The sequence below is a fragment of the Panthera pardus genome, unplaced genomic scaffold (assembly GCF_024362965.1).
Source record: "Panthera pardus isolate Hobbes unplaced genomic scaffold, ASM2436296v1 HiC_scaffold_23, whole genome shotgun sequence".
Taxonomy (NCBI): domain Eukaryota; kingdom Metazoa; phylum Chordata; class Mammalia; order Carnivora; family Felidae; genus Panthera; species Panthera pardus.
Window position 1 is genome coordinate 157,632 of NW_026526799.1, and position 23,029 is coordinate 180,660.

Sequence of the window (23,029 nt, forward strand, 5' to 3'; positions counted from 1 at the left end):
GAAATGACTGGATCAGTGAGCTATGCTACTTCCAACATTTGAAACCAGAAAAACGGCTTTGTCAGTGTCATGAAGAAATGTCTCTCTCAAATCCCCCAAGTTTAAGAACTGGCGTGTGCTCTTTCCCCTGGAGAGTCGAGGTACCTCCGTGTGGAAAAGCAGAGGCTTGCATACAGCGCCCGCCTCTTCCTGCAGCAGTGACGGACACACTTGGTGCCTGTGACTTGACCTTATTTTCAGTTCCTTATTGTCTCCGACACGGTCAAAATCAGGAAGCACACTGTTTCCACCAGCTGCTACCTGCGAGCGACGGCACACGACGGGCATTCCCGCGCAGCCACCTCCTCGTCCAACAACGCCCTTCCCTGCTGCCCACAGAGCCATTCTCAACACCTTTCCAGTCTACACCAGCGATCACAAACAATCCTAACTAAAATCAAAATCTCTTATTCTAGGAGTTCTTACTGATAAAAATAAAATGCTGTCAGGCACACCTCCTTCGTGTACCATGAACAAGCCAGAAGGTGATTCACACTCTACATTAGTGGTTTTGTCTGACCAAAAAGTAAAAAACTAGAACACACACACGCGTTGACAGTAATAGCTCTCAGTCATAGCGTGCTAATATGATATCCAACATGTCACTTAATAGAGGAATTTTGTCATTAGTCACTCCTGCTTTCTTTTCAAGGAGAATAACTTTGTGCCTGGGTTTATGACCTTCTTACCTACAGTAGGCCTTAAACCCAATTTTGTCACATAGAATTCATTCTATTTTGAATGATGTCTCTGGGATCTTGGTCTCTCTTCTTGCTTTGGTAACAAAATTCATCAATTTTATATTATTTATTCAAGAAAAGAATTGGTTCACCGGAGAGGGCACGGTCTTTTGCAAACATCATAATGCTTTCTGGGCTGCCATTATTTGACAAAGTTTCACAGTAAAATAGCCCTAGGGTACTGGGGAATGGATTACTGATATGGTTAAATCTGATTTTCAGATAAGCATGGTTTTGCTTTCCTTTTTGGGGAGTACATGTGACATCGCTATATTTGCAGACTGATTTATCTGACCACATACAGACTTACACTCTGTATGCACACTGCATTTATGGCAAAATTATGAATTGTACATTACTATTTATTTTCACTGTGTTAGCCACAGATCCTTCTCATAAAAGGGGATATATGCAAAACGATAGTAACAAAAAAAGCAAACTAAGCTAACGTCAATAATAATCTTTAAATTACATGAAGTCTAGCTAAACTCCACACCATTAACGTGTTAGGTAAGACAGTCAATTCACTCAACGCACATTCCTTAAGAAGGCAAATACTAAGAACACAAAAAGGGAAAAACCATAGCTAATCTTACATTTCAAGTTTGTGAGTGGTTTGCAAAAAACTCTAATTCCAGTGCTGACCATCGGACAGACCTCAGAAACGCCGATCCAGCTACAGTCTCCCGGAAGCTGCTGGCACGGGTGCCTCCAACCCTTACTTACAGAGACTTTTGTTTCAAGGTACCCAACAATTACTTGCAGAAACGTTTTAGGAGGCCTGTAAAATCGCACTCAGCAATGGAGATCCTAAGAATTCTACTCTAGCTCTCCATTTATTTATAACAGACAATCCCAAAAGGTCATTTCCAAGGATACTGCAACTAAAATGAACTTAAGGAAAGACCACTCGTGAGGCACCTGTGTCTCCGACACAGAGCGCTCCTCTGAGTCCACACCTGAATGTCCATTTCTCATTCAAGATAGTGAAACCACATACAGTTTCAAAGAAATGTAACCTTGCTCCCTCATTTTAGCGTGCTCAAGAGGGAGGGATGCTGCAAAGCCAAAAACCTTAATCTGCACACTCGGCACCGCTAAACCCCCCGTTAACCTCCATTTGCCACAATTCTCTAATCTGTGTGAAACAGGCACATGGTAAAGGGACCACAGACTCAACGTGCACATAACCAAATACACGACCTTCCCTGTCCTGCCCGTTGCAGTGAATGCTTCCACCATCTGCCGAGTTACAACTTTAAAACCTAGGAGTCGTCCTTTACATGACCTTCTCCTCACGTGCATATCCAACCCATCAGGAAACCGTTGGTTTCACCTCTAAACGTTTCTCAGATCCGTGCATGTCTTCTCACCCCACTGCCGCTGTCCTAGCACGAGCTGTCTGCGTCTCTCATCAGGGCCAGAGCAAGCCTACTGCCCGAAGCAGGCTCCTCAGCCCCCGCAGTCAGTTCTCCATGCAGACAGCCAAGCCATCTTTCCAAACACAGATCTGACGGTACCTCCTTGCTTAAAACCCTTCCGTGGTTTTCATTAAGGCAGACCAAATCCTTAAGGCCACATCCCACCCGGTCTGTCCCCACCAGCCTCTCCTGGCGTGACTCTCCCCTGTGCTCTCTGCTCGAACTCACCACGGGCTTCCCTCCAGCAAGCAGTGTGCTTCTTCCCTGTCAGAGACACTCTCCCTCCCCCTCACCTACCCAACTCCCACTGGGCCTGCAGGTGTCAGCCCAGGCATCACTGCCTCAGGGACCTTCCCTGCCCCCAAAGTCTCCATTAGGATCCTCTGCATAAACCATGTTCCTTACCTGGGGTGCACTTACACAATCCTGCATGTGTTTGATCAATGTCTGTCCTCCCCACTATGGTGTAAATTGATGGCAATGGGTGGTTTATTCATCATATCCCCAGCACCTGACAACATAGTGGCACATAATAGGTGCTCAGTGTGTTGAATATATGAATGAATAAATGAATCAGCACCATCTGACAATTCCCATTTATCTCTAATGATTCAGCAACGATTACACAGCTACACAAATTTGCTCTTAACCACCGAGTCCCTAGACATAGCTTCTTGAAGTTAGAGATCCCACAATCACTGATTTCTACCTAAAACTTCCTCAATACCCCAACAAAGATGATCTTCCTGCAGACTACTCTAGGCAGTAAAACCTTGCAAAAGCAAAAGGAAGCAGTTTTCTGTGCATTGAGCACTCTAGACACAGTGCAATGACAGTTCAGTTAGAAGCTTTCCTCAAATCTATATGCTGTAAAGCTAATAATAATAATTAGAAAATCAGGGGCACCTGGGTGGCTCAGTCGGTTGAACATCCAACTTGATTTCAGCTCATGTCATGATTTCACAGTACATGGGTTCGAGCCCCATGTTGGGCTCCTGGACAGAGCCTGCTTGGGATTCACTCTCTCTCCATCTCTCTCTCTCTCTCTCTCTCTCTGTCTCTGTCTCTGTCTCAAAATAAATAAATAAACTTAAAAAACAAAACAAAAAGAATCTTCTTCCCCCCCCCCAGGAAAAAAAAAAGAAAAGAAAAGAAAAGAAAAGAAAAGAAAAGAAAAGAAAAGAAAAGAAAAGAAAAGAAAGGAAATCAACCTATGTAAAGATCCTAAGTCACATCTCAGAAAAACAAAAGGAACCAAGGAGTGAAGCACACTAAAAATAAGATAAGAACAACAACAAAAAACAAATGGAGCGACCCTTCCAAAGTAAAGATACAACTAGTAAGGGAAAAACTAAATTGAATACCTGAAAAGTACAAATATGGATAATGTAACATTCTGAAGGATTTAAATTTGGGTTTTACAAATTCAGTTTTAACTCTGAACATCATTACTCCAGTATTGTCTCAAGTTGGAGGAATTATGAGAATGTCTTACCAAAAGAATTTCACTTTCAAGTTACCCAACGAAACCACATACATTTTCAAAAAAACGTAACCTTTCTCCTTAATTTTTAGTCGGATGAATAGGAGAGGACACAGAACTTCAAAGCTGAAAGACTCAGTCTACATACTTGACACTAATTATCTGTTAACCTCCATATGTCACCATTTTCTAAAATAAGGATATCCGTTGGCAAAATGTCAATAATTGTTAAAAGTGTATGGTGGCATGCCTGGGGCTCAGTCAGTTGAGCGCCTGACTTGGTTTGGGATCAGGTCACGATACCACAGTTTGTGAATCTGAGACCTGTGTTGGGCTCCATGCTGATGGCACGGAGCCTGCTTGGGATTCTCTCTCTCCTCCTCTCTCTCTCACTCTGCCCCTCCCCTGCTCACATGCTCTCTCTCAAAATAAATAAATAAACTTAAGAAAAGAAAGTCTACGGCAAAAACTCTTCAATCCATTATTCTTGAATATTCTTGTGTATTTTTCAGCTTTTCCACTATAAAACATTATAAAAAGAATACCTTCCGCTTTGCTGCCTCACTGTTACGCAAAGTAAAATAATGTACATTATTTTACAAAGTCAGGCAGTGTCTACAGTTTAAAATGTTTTTAAGGGGCACCTGACTCACAGTTGGAAGAGCATGCAACTCTTGATCTTGAAGTCATGAGTTCGAGCCCCATATCGGGTGTGGAGATTACTTTAAAAATAAAAATAAATTAAAAATAAATTAAAATAAAATGATTTTAAAAAGTCTTCACTAAACTCAGTATGCAGCCAAAAGATATCTAAGGCTAATGATTAAAAAAAATTTTTTTTGGCGGGGGGTCGGGTGGGGCACCTGGGTGGCTCAGTCGGTTGAGCAACCGACTTCGGCTCAGGTCATGATCTCACGGTTTGTGAGTTCGAGCCCCACGTCAGGGTCTGTGCTGATAGCTCGGAGCCTGGAGCCTGCTTCGGATTCTGTGTCTCCCTCTCTCTCTCTCTGCCCCTCCCCTGCTCGCACTCTGTCTCAGAAATAAACAAACATTAAAAAAAAATTTTTTTTAATATTTTCTAAGTTTATTTTGAGAGAATGCAAGCTTGAGAGGGGGAGTGGTGGGGTGGGGGAGAAGTTCGAACTCATGAACCTCGAGATCATGACCTGCGCCAAAACCAAGAGTTGGACACAACCGAGCCACCCAGGCGACCCTAGATAGCTAGGGATTTTTAAAACCGATTCTAGGGGCGCCTGGGTCCGAATTCAGCTCAGGTCACGATCTCACTGTCCGTGAGTTCGAGCCCCACGTTGGGCTCTGTGCTGACTGCTCAGAGCCTGGAGCCTGTTTCAGATTCTGTGTCTCCCTCCCCCGTTCATGCTCTGTCTCTCGCTGTCTCAAAAATAAATAAAAATAAACGTTAAAAAAAAATTTTTTTAAAATTAAACCGATTCTAGAAAGATAAGACACAATAGTGTCCTTAACTGACATTCTTTCATGAGGAAACATGATTTTCTTATCAAAAAGCGTTGGGAAAAGTGAACCAAGGTGTTCTACAGCTACATATGTATATCAGCAGTATTTGTCAGTCCTCAACTGAAGATAAATTAGCAGACATCATCTGCTATAATTTTAAGTTTCTCCTTAAATTCTTAAATCTTCAGCATCTGCTCCAACCTGAGTATAATAGAGCCTACGTGGGATATCTAGTTAAATTCCTTCATTCGTGTGGCTGCTTAATGTGCCAGCCTCTGGGCGAGGTGCTAACGATAAAGCAGAAAACTCCAGTGCCTGCCCCCTGGGGTACAAATTTGCATGTTTATTTTTCATTTGATAATAACTACAACGTTGCATGGTGTGCAGAGATTTCCTCACAGTGTGAATGGCATTCCCTGATACGGTCAGAGGCACAATCTGCATACCTGAACATGGCTGTAGCCCTGCAGTCTGACACAGGATTTCTTAACTCAGTACCTCCCAATTTGGAGCTGGGTAATTCTTCGTTACGGAGGGGCCGTCCTCTGCACTGCTGCACTGCGGGAGGTTTGGCAGCATCCCTGGCTTCTACCCGCTACATACCCCTCTTGACAACGTGACAACCAGAAATGTCTCCAGACGATGCCAAATGTCGGATGAATGGCGAAGGGGTGTTGCGAAACTACCCCAGATGAGAATCGTTGGTCAAACACAAGTAGCAGGGGTAGAACTAGGACCCAGTTTGTTTTCGATTTTCTCAAAATAGTCCTTTAATTACAAAAGTAATATATGATCATTGTCAAGATTCAAACCTGAAGCACATAACAAGTAGGAATTCTCATCCTCCTCCCCATATCCCTTCTTCCAAGGGTAAACACTGTTAAGTTTGATGTGTACACTTTAAAAAAATTTTTTTAATGTTTACTTTTGAGAGAGAATGAGAAAGAGAGAGGGGAAGAGAGAGAGAGAGAGACAGTATGAGTGGAGGAGGGGCAAACAGAGCGGGAGACACAGATTCCAAAGCAGACTCCAGGTTCTGAGTTGTTAGCACAGAGCGTGGCACGGGGCTCGAACTCACAAACCTAGAGACCATGACCTGAGCCAAAGTCGCACACCCAACCGAGTGAGCCACCCAGGCGCCCCTATGTACACACATTTTTAAATACACACGCAAAAGAGCAAATGTTTTCCTCTTTTTAAGTCCTGTGACTTGCTGTTTTCATCCAGTATTATACATCAATATAATCCTTCTCCACTCTTCCTTCTCCACTCCACTCTTCTCCACTCTTCTCCACTCTTCTCCACTCTTCCTTCATAAGCTGCAAAGCAGTGTGCATTGTGAGTGTATCATAATTTATTTAAGCTTTTACCATTGATGGGCATCTGTGTAGTCTTCAATTTCCGGTTATTTCTAATAACACTCCAATGGGAAAAATGCTGTGTTGGCATCCTTGTACATCTATTTTTCCACACTTATACAAGGGTTTCTATGGCATTGACTTCTTAGAAGCAGAACTGCTGAGTCAGGGGTATACACATTTTAAATTTTGCGGAGTACTGCCAACGGCATCCCTTTCTTCTTCACAGGCAGCCACAAGAATGAAATACGATAATGCCCCTGAAGAGGCTTATAGAAGTGACGTACAATGTATTTACACATCCCTAGTTCATGGTTAAACCATTGCTGGGGCAGTTAATCCACTTTTCCAGGCTCCTTGTACTGTTTAACTTAACAAAAAGTGACTTGTATTCCTTTAAAAAAAAAAACAAAACAAAACAATAAACCTCTTTACAGCAGTCCTAGGAGGGTTATTTTAAGCAATAGCAAGATAAAGCAGTGAACATAATCAATCATTTTGTAAATGAGAAGAAATGTGTGCTGTATCCAACATTCTCAATGTGACAAGTAAGTATGCTTACCAATCACTATTTTAAGGATTACAGATGAAATGCAGAGGATTTTTTTCACTCCAGGAATTTCATTACATTTTCTATTGATTCTTATAACAGAATTATAGGATAAAGTTTCTCTGTAACTGGTAAGCTTTAATAAACCTAATTTAACATATTTCCCTGACTCTCGGAAAACCTGCAGTAAGAAAATGACCTTAGACAGTGTTAAATTTAGGTCCAGTCAATAGTTCTCAAGGAGAGAACACACTTTCACACAAAAAAGAAAGTTTGAACATCATCAGATCAGGTAAATGCAGAGTTCACTGTCTTAATTTGACACCCTAAACCTCTCAACAGGCAAAGATGTGTATTATGAGCTAGTGTGTTTACAGTATTATAAATTATAGCACCTGGTGGTATATGAGTTGCCTCAGTTTGCTACAGTCTAGATGACCTTGATTTGATTCTTGCAAATCTCCTCCTCAGAGCTCTCTAATTGTGAATGAACATTGAGGGCTAGAAGGAAGCAGGGAAAAGTGAAGGCAGCTGCTATTTGTTAGGATGGAGGGATAGTGCTTGTTTTCTTGGTTTCCATTGGTCTCATGTTGTTTGGGCTATAGTTTACTCTCAATTCACTATTTCCATAATTATTGTCATCGGATCCTCTTGAAAATTCACTCAATTGAGATGATGGAAAGCTATCGGCGAGCTTGCTAATCGGTGTGGAAATCTGACCAGCAGCACCCACAGCCCGAGTGCTCGTTAGAGATGCGAATCTCGGGCCTGCCTCCACCTACCGAACCAGCATCTGCATTCTCTCTTCTTTTGTTTGTTTTTGTTTCAGTTTTTATTTAAATTCTAGTTAGTTAATATATGGTGTAATATTGGTTTCAGGAGTAGAACTTAGTGATTCATCACTTACATACAACACCCAGTGCTCATCCCAACAGTGCCCTCCTTATTGCCCATCTCCCACCTAGCCCATCCCCCACCCATCTCTCTCCCTCAACCCTCAGTTTGTTCTCTATTGTTAGAGTCTCTTACGGTTTGCTTCCCTATTTTTAGTTTCTTCCCCTATGTTCACCTGTTTTGTTTCTTAAATTCCATGAGTGAAATTACATAGTGTGTCTTTAACTTATTTCACTTAGCATAATACACTCTAGTTCCATCCATTTCATTGCAAATGGCAAGCTTTCACTCTTTTTTATGGAGATATATATACGTTTATACACACACACACACACACACACACACACATATATATGTATATAATCACATCTTCTTTATCCATTCATCAGTCAGTGGACATAGGGGATTCCAGTGCACATTGTTTGGGAAGCCATAGTCTGCAAGACTTACAGCAGTGATTCTCAAAGGGTAGGGGTGAGGTGAACAATTTTGTCCCTTAAGGCACATTTAACTATATCTGGAGACATTTTTTGGTGGGTGCTACAAGCATCTTGTGGATAGAGGCCAGAAATGCCACCTCACAATTTACAATGCACAGGATTATCTCCCATAAAAAAGAGACTCTGACTTAAGAAAAAAAGAGTCTTGCCCAATTCCATTTGTACACTGTTGATCGTAAAATAAAGAGAAGTAAAAACATCAAGGGTTCATACTGTGAGGTTCCAGTTCACAATAGTGATGTAGGAAGATCCTGCACTCACCTCCTCCCACAGACACACTGAGTCTACAGCTGGATATGGGACAATTTCTTCCTAAATAAACCTAAAGGCTGGCTGAGTTATGACTATACATAAGGCAAATGAGAAGAAAACCACATCCAAGAAGGCAAGACAGCCTGGGACACGATCTTGCCATCAACCCCAACCCTGCAGAGCAACCCATAACCAGGAGAAAACTCAAAACCCAGAGCTTCCCCACAAGGAGCAAAGGATTCAAATCCCACATCGAGCACCTTAACATTTAGACCCTGCAACTGAGAAATGAGCCCCCAAACATCTAACTGAAAACCAAAAGGCCTCACACGCTGAGACCCACAAGACTGTAACAATTTGGAAGACAGCTCTCATCAGGGCCTGTGCAAGCAGACTTACCCAGTCCAGGGAGCAGCTCAGAGGCAGCCCATTGCCCAGACTTAAAGTGAAGGAGCCTCACTGGCTTAAAGCACTGTTCTGATGGGTAGGCATCTGATGTAACACATGCACCTGGAGGCTACTGGAATAGTCTCCAGGGATGCAGACTGCCGGGGGCCATCTTTGAGCTCTCCTGTTGTCGTGATGCAGAGCAACAGTACCCTCGTGCGTGCACGCATCTGGTCTCCCGTCTCTGTGGCTGCCACCCAGGGGACGCTTCTTGACTGCCTGGCTCTAAAGGCCAGTGGAGCCTGCTCTCCTGGTCCCGTGGGGCTGTAACAATTGGTGCCACCCAAAAAGTAGTTCATACTCCTGTCTGATAACCCTGATTTTTGCAGCTACTGACAAGGGACATCTGTTCATCACCTGTCTCTGGTGGCCAGTGGGGCTTGTGCTGGTGGGTCCTGCAGGACTGTAAACGCTTGAAAAAGAGTTCTCAAACAGCTACCGCCCCCAAGCCATAGCAAGAGGCGACAGAACCGTGAGCTTAGTCTTCCTGTGAAAGAGGCTTAACTAGCTAACCACCATGGCTATGGCCTGAGAGGCAGATTTCTCATTAAACACTCATCTAAGGGCTGACTGTGAACTCTTCCAGAGACCTCAGAGGGGAGGCACTATCTTCGCTCTCTCTCTCTGTTGCACTCCAGAGGACCAGTGTCTCATCTCCTGGAAGGAGGCTCTACACATGGCCGGTGACCTTTTACAGCTGGTGCCCAGTTTTTGCAGCTGCTGCCCAGAGGATGCCCCATGATCACATGGCTCTGGGCGAGGGAAGAGATGAAGAGTGTTGCATTCCTGGGTCTCATGGGACCATGGCAATGGAAGAGACAGTTCTTGGCAGACCACCACCCCTAGGGCACTGCCCAGACAGCAGACAGACAGAAAGACAACATGTTCCCCCAGTCTTTCTGTGAAGGAGGCCTCTTTGCCTCTCCCAGAGCTTTACCGTAAAAGACAGGCTTCAGGTTTAGCATACACCTAGTGGACTATGGATGCTCTTAAGGAACACTGGCTATGTACAACATCTTGGTTCTCTCCCTCTGCCTTGCTCCAGATGGCCAACATCTCCCAGAAAAGAGCTGGTACACTCATACGGAGCCCTGGTTTTTACAACTGTCACCCAGGGGACACTGCCAGATCACCTGGCTAAAGGGGCTAACTCTTGTGGTCCCACAGGACTATATATATTAGCATGCTTTTAAAAGCTGCTACCTGAGAGGCACTTGGCTGGCTCAATTGGTAGAGCATGTGACTCTTGATCATGAGTTCAAACCCCACAATGGGCATATAGCTTACTTTAAATAACTGAATAAACAAATTAGTTAAATTATTAAATTAAATTAAGTTAAGTTAAGTTAAGTTAAATTAAATTAAATTAAATTAAATTAAATTAAATTAAATTAAATTAAATTCTGCTACCTGAGGGTCTGGCTACCAAACACTCTGAATGTAGGTACTAAGATCCTCCCCTTAGGTATGCTGACAGGTCTTGGGCACATCTTCACCTACTGGAAGCTATTAAAAATATAACAGGCTGCTGGGGCACCTGGGTGGCTCAGTCAGTTAAGTGTCCAACTCTCGATCTTGGCTCAGGTCTTGACCTCAGGGTCGTGAGTTCAAGCCCCATGTTGGGCTCCCCACTGGGCATGAAGCCTACTGGAAAATAAAAAACAGTGGCTCTAAACTCCCCTAACCTGGGGAAGGAAACAGACATCCCAATCCAGGAAGCCCAGAGAGTCCCAAACAAGCTCTAGCAGATTTTTCAGCAGAAACTTTGCAGGCCAGAAGGGAATGGCATGATATATTCCAAGTGCTGAAAGGGAAAAATTTCCAACCAAGAATATGCTACCCAGGAGATTTATCATTCAGAATTAAAGGAGAGATAAAGAGTTTTCCTGACAAGCAAAAGCTAAAGAAGTTCATGACCACTATATCAGCCTTACAAGAAATGTTAAAGGGACCTCTTTAAGCTGAAAAGAAAGAGCACTAATCAGTAACAAAAAAATATATGGAAGAATAAATCTCACTGGAAAGATAAATATGTAGTAAAAACAGTGGATTTACTTATAAAGCTAGTATGAAAGTTACAAGACAAAAATAGTAAAAATAGCAATGTTTACAATAACTAATTAAGGGAAACCCAACATAAAAAATTGCAAAATGTAACACATGGGCCAGGGAAAGAGTGAAAATATTAAGCTTTGGAATGGGATCAAACTTAAGTTGTTATCAATTTAAAATAGACTGTTATACACATAAGTTGTTTTATGTAAGCCTCATGGTAACCACAAAGCAAAAACCTATTATAAATATATAAATGGTAAAGAGAAAGGAATATAATATACCACTAAAGAAAATCATCAAACCACAGAGGAAGACAGCAAAAACAGAGAGGAACTACAAAACAATCAAATACGATTGTTACATAATGATAAAGAGTACAATCCAAAAAAGGATGCAACATTTATTAATATTTATTCACCCAACTTTGGAGGACCTAAATATATAAAGCTAATATTAACAGATCTAAAGGGATAAATAGATAGCAACACAATAATAGTAAGAGATTTTAATATCCCACTTACATAAATGGATACATCATCTAGACAGAAACCAAGAAAATATCAGCATTAAAGGATTCATTAGCTCAGATTGACTTAGCTATGTACAGAACATTCCATCCAGAGCAACAGAATACATATTCTTCTCGGGGCGCCTGGGTGGCGCAGTCGGTTAAGCGTCCGGCTTCAGCCAGGTCACGATCTCGCGGTCCGTGAGTTCGAGCCCCGCGTCAGGCTCTGGGCTGATGGCTCGGAGCCTGGAGCCTGTTTCCGATTCTGTGTCTCCCTCTCTCTCTGCCCCTCCCCCGTTCATGCTCTGTCTCTCTCTGTCCCAGAAATAAATTAAAAACGTTGAAAAAAAAATTTTTTTTTAAATAAAAAATAAAACAAAGACCAATGAAACTAAGAGCTGATTCTCTGTAAAACTGACAAACTCTTAGCTAGACTCACCAAGAAAAAAAAGGGAACCCAAATAAATAAAATCAGAATTAAACAAGAAATGTTACAAATGATACCACAGAAATACAAAGGATCACAAAAGACTGTTGTGAACAGTTATATGCCAACAAATTGGACAACCTAGAATAGATAAATTCCTACCAACATACAATTTACCAAGACCGAATCATGATGAAATAGAAAATCTGAGCTGACTGATAACCAGTAAGGAGATTGAATCAGTAATTAAAAGCTTCCCAAAGAAGAAAAACCCAGAACCAGATGGCTTCACTGGTGAATTCTACCAAATATTCAAAGAAGAATTAATATCAATTGTTCTCAAACTCTTCAAAAAAAAAAAAAAAATAGAAGGAGAAGGAACACTTTCAAATTCATCCTATGAGGCCAGTATTACCCCAATACCAAAACCATACAAGGATGACATAGAAAGGAAAATTACAGGCCAATATTCCTAATAAACATAGATGCAATAACCCTCAACAAAATATGTGAGCAAACTGAATCACTAACACCTTAAAAGGATCACTCAACATGATCAAGTGGGATTTATTCCATGGGTGCAAGGATAATTTAAAATCCACAAACCAGGGGTGCCTGGGTGGCTCAGTCAGTTAAGCACCCAGCTCTTGATTTCAGTTCAGGTCATGATCTAGTGGTTTTCAAGAATGACCCCCATCAGGCTCTGTGCTGATGGCGTGGAGCCTGCTTGGGATTCTCTCTCTCTCTCTCTCTCTCTCTCTCTCTCTCTCTCTCTCCCTCTCTCCCTCTCTCCCTCTCTCCCTCTCTCCCTCTCTCCCTCTCTCCCTCTCTTCTCTCTCTCTCTCTTTCTCTCTCTCTGCCTCTCCCCTGCTCATGCTCTCTCACTCAAAGTAAATAAATAAACTGTTTTTAAAAACCCACAATCCAGTAAGGGTGCCTGGGTGGCTCAGTTGGTTGAGCATCCGACTTCAGCATAGGTCATGATATCATTGTTCATGGGTTCCAGCCCCACATCGGGTTCTGCACTGTTGGTGCAGAGCCTGCTTGGGATTCTCGCTCTCTTCTCTCTCTGACCCTCCCCCACTAGTGCTTTCTCTCTCTCTCTCTCAAAATAAATTTAAAAAAATCCACAATCTAGTCAACGTGATATACCACATTAACAAATTAGAGGACAAAAATCACATGATCATCTGAATACAGAAAAGCACTTGACAAAATTCAATGTTCATTCATGATAAAAACTCGTACAAAGTGGACACTGAGAAAATCTACCTCAACATCATAAAGGCCATATATGACAAGCCCACAGCTAACACAAAACTCAATAATGAAAAGCTGAAAGCTTTTCCTAAGATCAAAAACAAGACAAGGATGCCCACTCTCACCACTTTTATTCAACATAGTATTGAAAGTCCTAGCCAGAGCAATAAAGCAAGAATAAGAAATAATGGGTGCCTAGGTGGCTCAGCCAGTTAAGCACTGAACTTCGGCTCAGGACATGATCTCACAGTTTATGAGTGCAAGCCCCACATCGGATGAGTTTGAGCCCTGCATTGGGTGAGCTTAAGCCCCACACTGGGTGAGCATAAGCCCTGATGCGGGTGAGCCCCACTTCTCCCTCTCTCTCTACCCCTCACTCATTTGCACCCTCTCTCTCTCTCCCTCTCTCTCTGTCTCTCAAAAAAAAAAAAAAAAAAGAATAAGAAATAAAAGGTATCCACATTGGTAAGGAAGAAGTAAAACTGTCACTATTTGCAGATGACATGATGTTATATATAAAGACTCCACCAAAAAAAACTGTTAAAGTTAAGATTTAAAATCAGTTAGATTTAGTTAAGCTGCAGGATACAAAATCAACACACACAAAAACATGTGCTACATTTCTACATACTAACAGCAAACTATCAGAAAGAGAATTTTTTTAAAAAGTCTCATTTACAACTGCATCAAAAAGAATAAAATACCCAGGAATAGATTTAACCAAGGAGATGAAACACCCATATTGAAAACTACATGACGGGGCGCCTGGGTGGTTCAGTCGGTTAGGCGGCCGACTTCGGCTCAGGTCACGATCTCGCGGTCCGTGAGTTCGAGCCCCGCGTCGGGCTCTGTGCTGACAGCTCAGAGCCTGGAGCCTGTTTTGGATTCTGTGCTCCCTCTCTCTGACCCTCCCCCATTCATGCTCTGTCTCTCTCTGTCTCAAAAATAAATAAATGTTAAAAAAAAATTAAAAAAAAAAAAGAAAACTACACGATATTAAAGAAATTGAAGACAATAGAAATAAATGGAAAGATATTCCATGCTCATGGATTGAACACATTGTCAAAATGTCTATACCACCCAAAACAATCTGCAGATTCAACACAATCCCTATCAAAATTCTAATGGCATTTTTCAAAGAAATAGAGCAAATAATACTAAAAAAACATAAAAAAAAAACCCGAATAGCCAACGCAACCTTGAGAAAGAAGAACAAAGCTGGAGTCATCATGTTCCCTGGATTCAAACTATATTACAAATCTATAGTAATTAAAACAGTATGGAATTGGCATAAAAACAGACACACAGATCAATGGAACAGAATAAAGAGCTCAAAAATAAACTCATGCTTACATGGTCAATTAATTTATGACAAAAAAGCCAAGAATATACAAGGAGGAAAGGACAGTCTAATAAATGATGTTGGTAACGGGCACCTGGGTGTCTCAGTCTGTTGAGTGTCTGACTCTTGATTTCCACTCAGGTCATGCTCCCAGGTTCTTGCGATCCAGCCCCATGTCAGGCTCTACACAGAGAGCGTAGAGCCTGCTTAAGATTTTCTTTCTCCCTCTGTCTCTGCCCTTCTCCCATGCCTGTGTTCATGCATGTGCTTGCTCGCTCTCTCTCTCTCTCTCTCAAAATACACAAACATCTGGGGGGTGGGAGGGGGTGTGGGTGATGGGTACTGAGGAGGGCACCTGTTGGGATAAGTACTGTGTGTTGTATAGAAACCAACTTGACAATAAATTTCATTTAAAAAAATACATAAACATCTAAAAATAAATAAATAAATGGTGTTGGGAAAACTAGACAACTAGATGCAAAGGAATGAAACTGGACCACTTCCTTATACCATGCACAAAAACTACCTCAAAATGGTTTAAAGACTTGAACATAAAAGCTGAAAACCATGGGGCGCCTGGGTGGCTCAGTCGGTTGGGTGTTGGACTTCGGCTCAGGTCATGATCTCACAGCTCATGGGTTTCAGCCCCACATCACGCTCTGTGCTCACAGCTCAGAGCCTGGAGCCTGCTTTGGATTCTGTGTCTCCCTCTCTCTCTCTGCCCCTCCCCTGCTCACGTTCTGTCTCTCTCTCTCAAAAATAAATAAATGTTAAAAAAAATTATTTTAAATAAATAAACAAATGTTAAGAAAAAAATTGGGGGGCATCCAAGTGGCTCAGTTGGTTAAGCCTCCAACTTCGGCTCAGGTTATGATCTCACAGCTCGTGGGTTCGAGCCCCACGTCAGGCTCTGTGCTGACAGCTCAGAGTCTGGAGCCTGCTTCGGATTCTGTGTCTCCCTCCCTCTCTGCCCCTCTCCCATTCGTGCTCTGTCTCTCTCTCTCAAAAATAAATAAACATTAAAAATAATTTTTTTTAATCTGAAACCACAAAACTCCTAGAAGAAAATGTTGGTGGTAAGCTCCCTGACACAGGTTTTGGTGATAATTTTCTGAATCTGACACCAAAAGCAAAATTAACATAAGCAAAAATACGTAGAGCTACACAATACTTGAAAGCTTGTGCACAGCAAAGGGAACCACACATGCATAGAGAAAAATATGAATGGACTAATACCAAATTGTTAGCAGTTACTAGCTGGCACTTGCAGGTGTTGGTGTACGAGGGCAAACTCTCCAATTTCTTTTTTTTTTTGCATTAAACATGTTAAACTCCTTGGGAATGCAAGCTGGTGCAGCCATTCTGTAAAACAGTATGGAGGTTCCTCAAAAAACTAAAAATAGAACTACCCTACGACCCAGCAACTGCACGACCAGGTATTTATCCAAGGGATACAGGTGTGCTGTTTCAAAGGGACACGTGCCCCCCAATGTTTACAGCAGCACTATCAACAATAGCCAAAGTATGGAAAGAGCCCAATGTCCATTGATGGATGAATGGATAAAGATGTGGGATGTGGGGTGTGTGTGTGCGCACACACACACACACACACAGGAATATTACTCGGCAATCAAAAAAAATGAAATCTTGCCATCTGCAACTACGTGGATGGAACTAGAGGGCATTATGCTAAGTGAAATTAGAGAAAAACAAATATATGACTTCACTCACATGAGGACTTTAAGATACAAAAGAGATGAACATAAGAGAAAAAAAATAATATAAAAACAGGGAAGGGGACAAAAGAGACTCATAAATATGGAGAACAAACAGAGGGTTACTAGAGGGGGTGTGGGAGGGGGGATGGGCTAAATGGGGAAGGGGCATTAAGGAATCTATTCCTGAAATCATTGCTGCACTATATGCTAACTAATTTGGATGTAAATTTTTAAAAAATAAAATTTAAAAAATAAAATAATATAAAAGGTTGTTTGGAATCAAAATGTAAAATGAACTGTAGCATGCTTTGGATTTATCCTATAGACATGAACTTTAAATAAACAAAAAGAAGAAGGGGAAGAAAGGGAAGAAGACAAAGACAAAGAAGAAGAGAAGGAAAAGGAGGAGGAGGAGGAGGAAGAGGAGGAGGAGGGGAGAGGGAGGAGGAGGGGGAGGAGAAAGGGAAGAAGGAGGAGAAAAAGAAGGAGAAGAAACAGAAGAAGAGATAAAAGGAGAAGGGGAGGAGGGGGGAGGTGGAAGGAGGAGGAGGAAGGAGGAGGAGGATGACAACAAGAAAAACCAGAAGAAGAAGAAGAAGAAGAAGAAGAAGAAGAAGAAGAAGAAGAAGAAGAAAGGAAGAAGGAAGGAATACTAAGAGTTCTGCTAATATTGTTAAAACTATTAAGTACTAATTTCAAAGAGGTTTGAAAATTTGCAATTTATCATTTTAATTCTGTTCACTTGAATATTTCATGTGTATTTGAGATTTTATGTTGTATAAATTTGTATTTTCAAATTCAAAAACTTTCACACTTTCTATGTTATATGTTCTGGTTCTAAAATAAGTCAATGCTGATTCAAAGAATAAAAAGTCCATACTATGCCTTAGGAAAAAAAAAAAACAAACATGTAAACTCCTACTAGAAAAGAATACTCTTTTCAAAAGTGAGAAAAACAAGAGGTAATGGTGTGGATGTAGCAATAGAGTACTAGCATACCCACATTCCAGGCTCCACCATATATAAAAATGGGGCAAAAAGCAGCATTTGAGAGGGCTACAGAGAAATCTGTTTGAGGTGAGCCAGGCTGCTAAGACCTAGAGGTGGAGAGAATGTTTTGTAGAATCCTGACCTCACTTTCCGTTGAGACTGTTATGCCTGGCATGTTTCTACTAAAGCCCCTACCACACTTCGGTGCAAATGTTTGTTTATGTAACTGTCAAAACATATTAGATTACACTCCTCAAAAAAAAAGTCCGCGCTATGCTTTTTGTCAGAATTCAAATATTCATATTTAATTCCTATTTTTACTGGTAAAAGGCTTTATTTTATAATTCTACTTAAGAAAAAAAGAGTATACATTTTCTGAATTAAACACAGGAGAGATAAGATCATGCTTCCCTAAAATGGAAACTGACCATTTAAATTAAAATTTTAGTTAAAGACAGAAAAGGATCATTAAAATAACCTCTTCTATCCTACTGTCATTATAAAACTATACCTATCCTATTCTGGGGAGCAAACTTCTAATCAAACAAGTTATAAGCTTTTTTTTTCAGAAACTATTCCAATATTTACCAACTCACATTGTCAAGACATGCTTACTTACTATTAAATTTAAAATTACATCTGAAAAAAATTAATTTCAATTCTTAAGGGAGAAGAATAATATTATTAGAAGAAAAATGTTCTGAACTAAAATTACTATACTAAAAACCCATATCCTAATTATAAAAAATTACCTGCTAGATCTAATTTGTAGATTATAAATGGAAAAAAGCCCATTCTGACAAATGACCGAAAACCTTTCAAAGCAACATTGATAGACTACATTAATAAACTCAGCTACATCAGGAAATGTACAGACAACCCTACCTTCCAGGTGTTCGCACTCTAGCTCATAGAGCATGTTCAGTATTTGCAAGGAAACCAAAATAATTTTTAATTATAAACAGTATGAAAAGTTTGCCTAACGACCTGAGGCACCTAGAGACTCTTTTGGATGTAATCACAAAAGCAGAGATGACAGCCACTCTGTGTGTTTCTGTCAGCTTCTGAAAATATTAATGAAAATAACTACAGATGAGAAGAAAAAAAATCTTTCCTAGCTCTCATTTTCTACTAAATAGTTATTTTAGTTCCCTCTTAATGACAGAACTCAGTGACCATGCACACTAAAAATAAAGTTTCAACCATTTAAAATGTCACACAGCTAAGAAATATAACTAATGACTATTTTCCATAAATCACTGTCCCGACGATGGTCAGGTCAGTTTAAAAGGCTTGTATTACCTTAATGCATAATTATTCTTTTTTTTTTTTTTAAGTTTTTTTATTTTTAGTAATCTCTACTCCCAAAATGGGGGGCTCGAACTCATGACCCCAAAAGCAAGAGTTGCATGCTCTTCTGACTGAGCCAGCCAGGCGCCCCACTAATTATTCTTTAATATAGACAAAATTGCCTCTTGAGCCACTTTCAAACTCTGCAATCTTCCATTACCCATGTAAGTATGGCTGCTGGCAGACAAGACATTTTTTTTTTCCCCGAGGACTGGCTCACATAAAACCATAAGAAAGAGTGACTACTAAAACTCTAAGATAAATATAAAAACAACAAAATGTAATTGTAAAACTAATTACGACTGAAAGGACATACGCGTCTACTACCACCTTCTCATTTTAAAGAGGGAGAAATAAAAAATCAGCAAGGTCAAGTTATCTGCCCAAGGAAACAGCAAGCTAGTGGGCAGGTCTCCAGATAGTACTTTCTGCCACCCTACATTCAGAGGCGGTTACACACACATCCTATCAACTTTTAGGAGCAAGTGTGCAATTCCGTCATCCACTTAATATCACTGTGTCCACAAATGATCACTGACTAAGAGCACACGGAGTCTCGGAATGTTAGAGCTAGTGCTGGGGAGCCATTAACGGTCCCTCATCTTACACATGAGTAAACTAATACCCAGAGAGAGATTTTTACTGCTGCGTTTTCATCCACAAGCATTACGGGACTCCTACAATAAGCCAGCCCTTAGAGACACGAAGATAAACAGGGTAAGATCCCAGTTCGCACTCTTAACTATAGAGAACAAACTGATGGTGACCGAGGGAGGTGGGGGGAACAGGTGAAACAGGGGCAGGGGATGAAGGGTATACTTATGATGAGCACCGGCTGACGTTCATAATTCTTGAATCGCTCTATTGTGCATCTGAAGCTAATGTCGTATGGTACGTCAACTGTACTGGAATGAAAACTGAAAAAGAAAGATCCCAGCTCTTAAGGAGCTCGTGTGGGGAAAAGGGAAAAGAGAACATAAGAGTGATACCGCATGAAAGCTATTTATTTTATTTTTTATTTTTTTATTTATTTTTTAATATATGAAATTTACTGTCAAATTGGTTTCCATACAACACCCAGTGCTCATCCCAAAAGGTGCCCTCCTCAATACCCATCACCCACCCTGCCCTCCCTCCCACCCCCCATCAACCCTCAGTTTGTTCTCAGTTTTTAACAGTCTCTTATGTGAAAGCTATTTTAAAAGAGACGTTTGCTAAGTAGCGTGGGGGCAGAAAGGAGGACCTGATCAGCCCTGATTGTTTGACGGTAACACTGAACAGCAGGCAGGAACGCACAGCCACTGGCCCTCGCTAATGCTTGGCTGCAATGGTTTATATTAAAACAGGTAAGGGGCGGGGCGCCTGGGTGGCGCAGTCGGTTAAGCGTCCGACTTCAGCCAGGTCACGATCTCGCGGTCCGTGAGTTCGAGCCCCGCGTCGGGTTCTGGGCTGATGGCTCGGAGCCTGGAGCCTGTTTCCGATTCTGTGTCTCCCTCTCTCTCTCTCTGCCCCTCCCCCGTTCATGCTCTGTCTCTCTCTGTCCCAAAAATAAATAAAAAACGTTGAAAAAAAAATTTAAAAAATAAAATAAAATAAAACAGGTAAGGGGCGCCTGGGCGGCTCAGCCGGTTAAGCGGGGGACTTCGGCTCAGGTCCTGGTCTCGTGCTTCCTGGGTTCAGGCTCTGTGCTGACAGCTCAGAGTCTGGGGCCTGCTTTGGGTTCTGTGTCTCCCCCTCTCGCTGCCCCTCCCCTGCTCGAGCTCTGCCTCTTAAAAATAAATAAACATTATTAAAAAAAAAAACAAAACAAAACAAAAAAACAAAAAAACAGGAAAAGTTCCACTTGCACCAAAAGATGCAGGGAAGCACCATTTTCCGGAACTGTCAGGCCACAGCACCTGGCATTTCACACATTATTACTTACTTCTGACGATGACTCAGAGGTAAGCGATATTATCCCCATTTCTGCAAAGGAAGCCAACCAAACAAACAATACACCGCTCATAATTTGAGCCCAGGTGTGTCTGGCTCCAAAATTTTTGTATTTTTTTTTTTTAATGTTTATTTATTTGGAGGGACAGCCTGGGCAAGCAGCGGAGGGGCAGAGAGCGAGAGGGGAGAGAGAGAGACAGAGAGACAGAGAGAGTCCCAAGCAGGCTCCGCACTGTCCGCGCAGCGCCCAACGCGGCCGAACCGACAGACGGAGACGGTGACTGACCGGAAACCAAGAGCCAGACGCTTAACGCCCTGAGCCCCGCGGGGCGCCCCCGCCCCGGAGTTTCTCCAAATGTCTCAATCACCTCCACGTTCTCTCTCGTCAGTCTGGGGAGGCGGTACGTCCTGCAGCAAACAATTCTCACCTTCCAGATCATTACTTCCTAGAACCGGAAATCAGCTTAAAAAGCTGGAGACAAGGAGAAGCCTCTCCCCACACCCGAGTAACGTCTCCTCTAAGAAACTAACGCCTAAAAACTGAAACACTGATGTGACCGTCGGCGTTCACCTCCCCCGGGGCATTCTGACCTTTCCTGTGTTTAGACCACATCACAGGTGCTGCATCGACGGTCCTAGTTTTCCCGAAGACACTGGGAGGACCCTGAAACGTGCCAAAGCACTGGGAATCTGAACAAGCATTTTCTTTTGCCGTTTCTACTGCCCAAAGGGTCTGAACACGCACGACGCTCTAAGGGGCTAAGAAGACCTCGGGGGGTGCGGGGGGAGTGGGGGCGGCGGGGGCCGGGCCGCCCCGCCGTCCACAACTGACACCTGCCACCCTCGTGCGAGCTGCCGGGACGAGCGCGGGAGGAGGCCGGCGGCGAGGGGACGAAGACCACATCTCAACGCCTGGGGCCAAGCCGCAGACCGGCCGTGAACAAAGTCACAACGTGCGAAGCCCGGCTGAGAGCCCGAGGGGAACAGTGGCATCCGTCCCCGAGAAAGTTGTACCGAGGTGTACGCTCTGCACCCCGCAGTCCGCCGTGATGCAGGTCAGGGAACAAAACCCCAAGTGGCCTTCTCGGCATTTAAGTGAACGCATCTGGCCATTTAAACCGAAACTGCACTCAAGCCCCAGCAGAAAACCGCGCTCCGCGACAACGTCTTTCGGCCCCGAGCCGCCCCGCGACCCCCGGCCGCCCCCCCCCCCCGACGCCCAGGCTCACCTCCAGGCGCGCCGCCCCCCGCGCCGGCCGGGCCCCAGCGCCCCGCGACCAGCTGAAACAGGAGGAGGAGGCGGAGCGGGCGGGACGCGAGACCCAGGACCGCGGGCGAAGAGCCCCACGCCGACATCGCCGGGACCCACGCGGGAACGCGGGCACACGCCTCACGACGGCCGCGCGGGAAAGGAACGCGGGCTCCGGAGGGTCGGAGCCGGGAGGCGGGCGGGAGCCGAGGGAGAGCGGACGCCGCCGAGGAGGGGCCGCTCGGCTCCTCAGACCCCGGCCGGCGAGGCCACCTCGGCGGGGAAGATTCCGGCGGGCTCCGGGCGCGTGAGGAGGCTCGCGCGCCTGGCCCCGCCCCTTCGCCCTGGCCCCGCCCCGTCTGCTCGGAGTCCCGCCTCCCTCCCCCCGGTCCCGCCTTTGGCCTCGCTCAGCTTCGAGCTAGAGCCCCGCCTTTTCCGCCCCTGGCCCCGCCCCCGTCTGGCCCCGCCCCCGGGCCCGAAAGCCCGCCGAGAGGGTCCTGCGTTCGGGCCCAGGAAACAGAAGACGAGAGGACGGTGCAGCTGGTCCGCCGGCCGGTGAGACGTCCGGCCTCCGGCGACCCGGGCAGGCCCCCGCCTCCCTGTGTTCACCACCATCAACTAACGTCTGCGTTGTGCTCACCACCCGGGGAAAGCAGACGAACAGACTGCGCCCAGCGGACTGGAGGAAGTTTCTGCCCCAGAACAGAGCTCTTGGCTGAAGCTCTGGGGGGGGGGGGGGGGGGGGGGGGGGAGGAGTTGGCTCTCCCCCTGCCCGCTCCCTCGTCTCTGAAGCGAGGCGGGGGGACCAGAGGGCCCAGCCCAGACCCTCCTTCAGACGTCCCAAAAAATGAAGTGCAGCTCCTCAGCACAGGCTGTGCCCACCACCCCCACCCCCGTGTGGCCAGCAGTCAATGTCTGTAACCATTGCCCCACCCCATGTGGCCAGCAGTGAACGTCTGTAACCAGTGCCCCACCCCACGTGGCCAGCAGTGAACATCTGTAACCACTGCCCCCCACCCCTGTGGCCAGCAGTGAACC

At 43.7% G+C, this 23,029-nt stretch overlaps 1 protein-coding gene across 2 annotated transcripts in view; it reads right to left on the reverse strand.

Moving 5' to 3' along the window:
• The window catches only part of CHRNA5 (cholinergic receptor nicotinic alpha 5 subunit), a 47,984-nt gene extending 25,674 nt beyond the window's left edge, over positions 1-22,310 (reverse strand). For both annotated transcript variants that reach the window (XM_053888587.1, XM_053888588.1), the window contains exon 1: positions 21,972-22,310. In XM_053888587.1, the coding sequence (XP_053744562.1) occupies positions 21,972-22,098 (127 nt within the window). In that variant the 5' untranslated portion in view covers positions 22,099-22,310. The remainder of the gene's footprint in view (positions 1-21,971) is intronic.
• Positions 22,311-23,029: the final 719 nt, after the last annotated feature.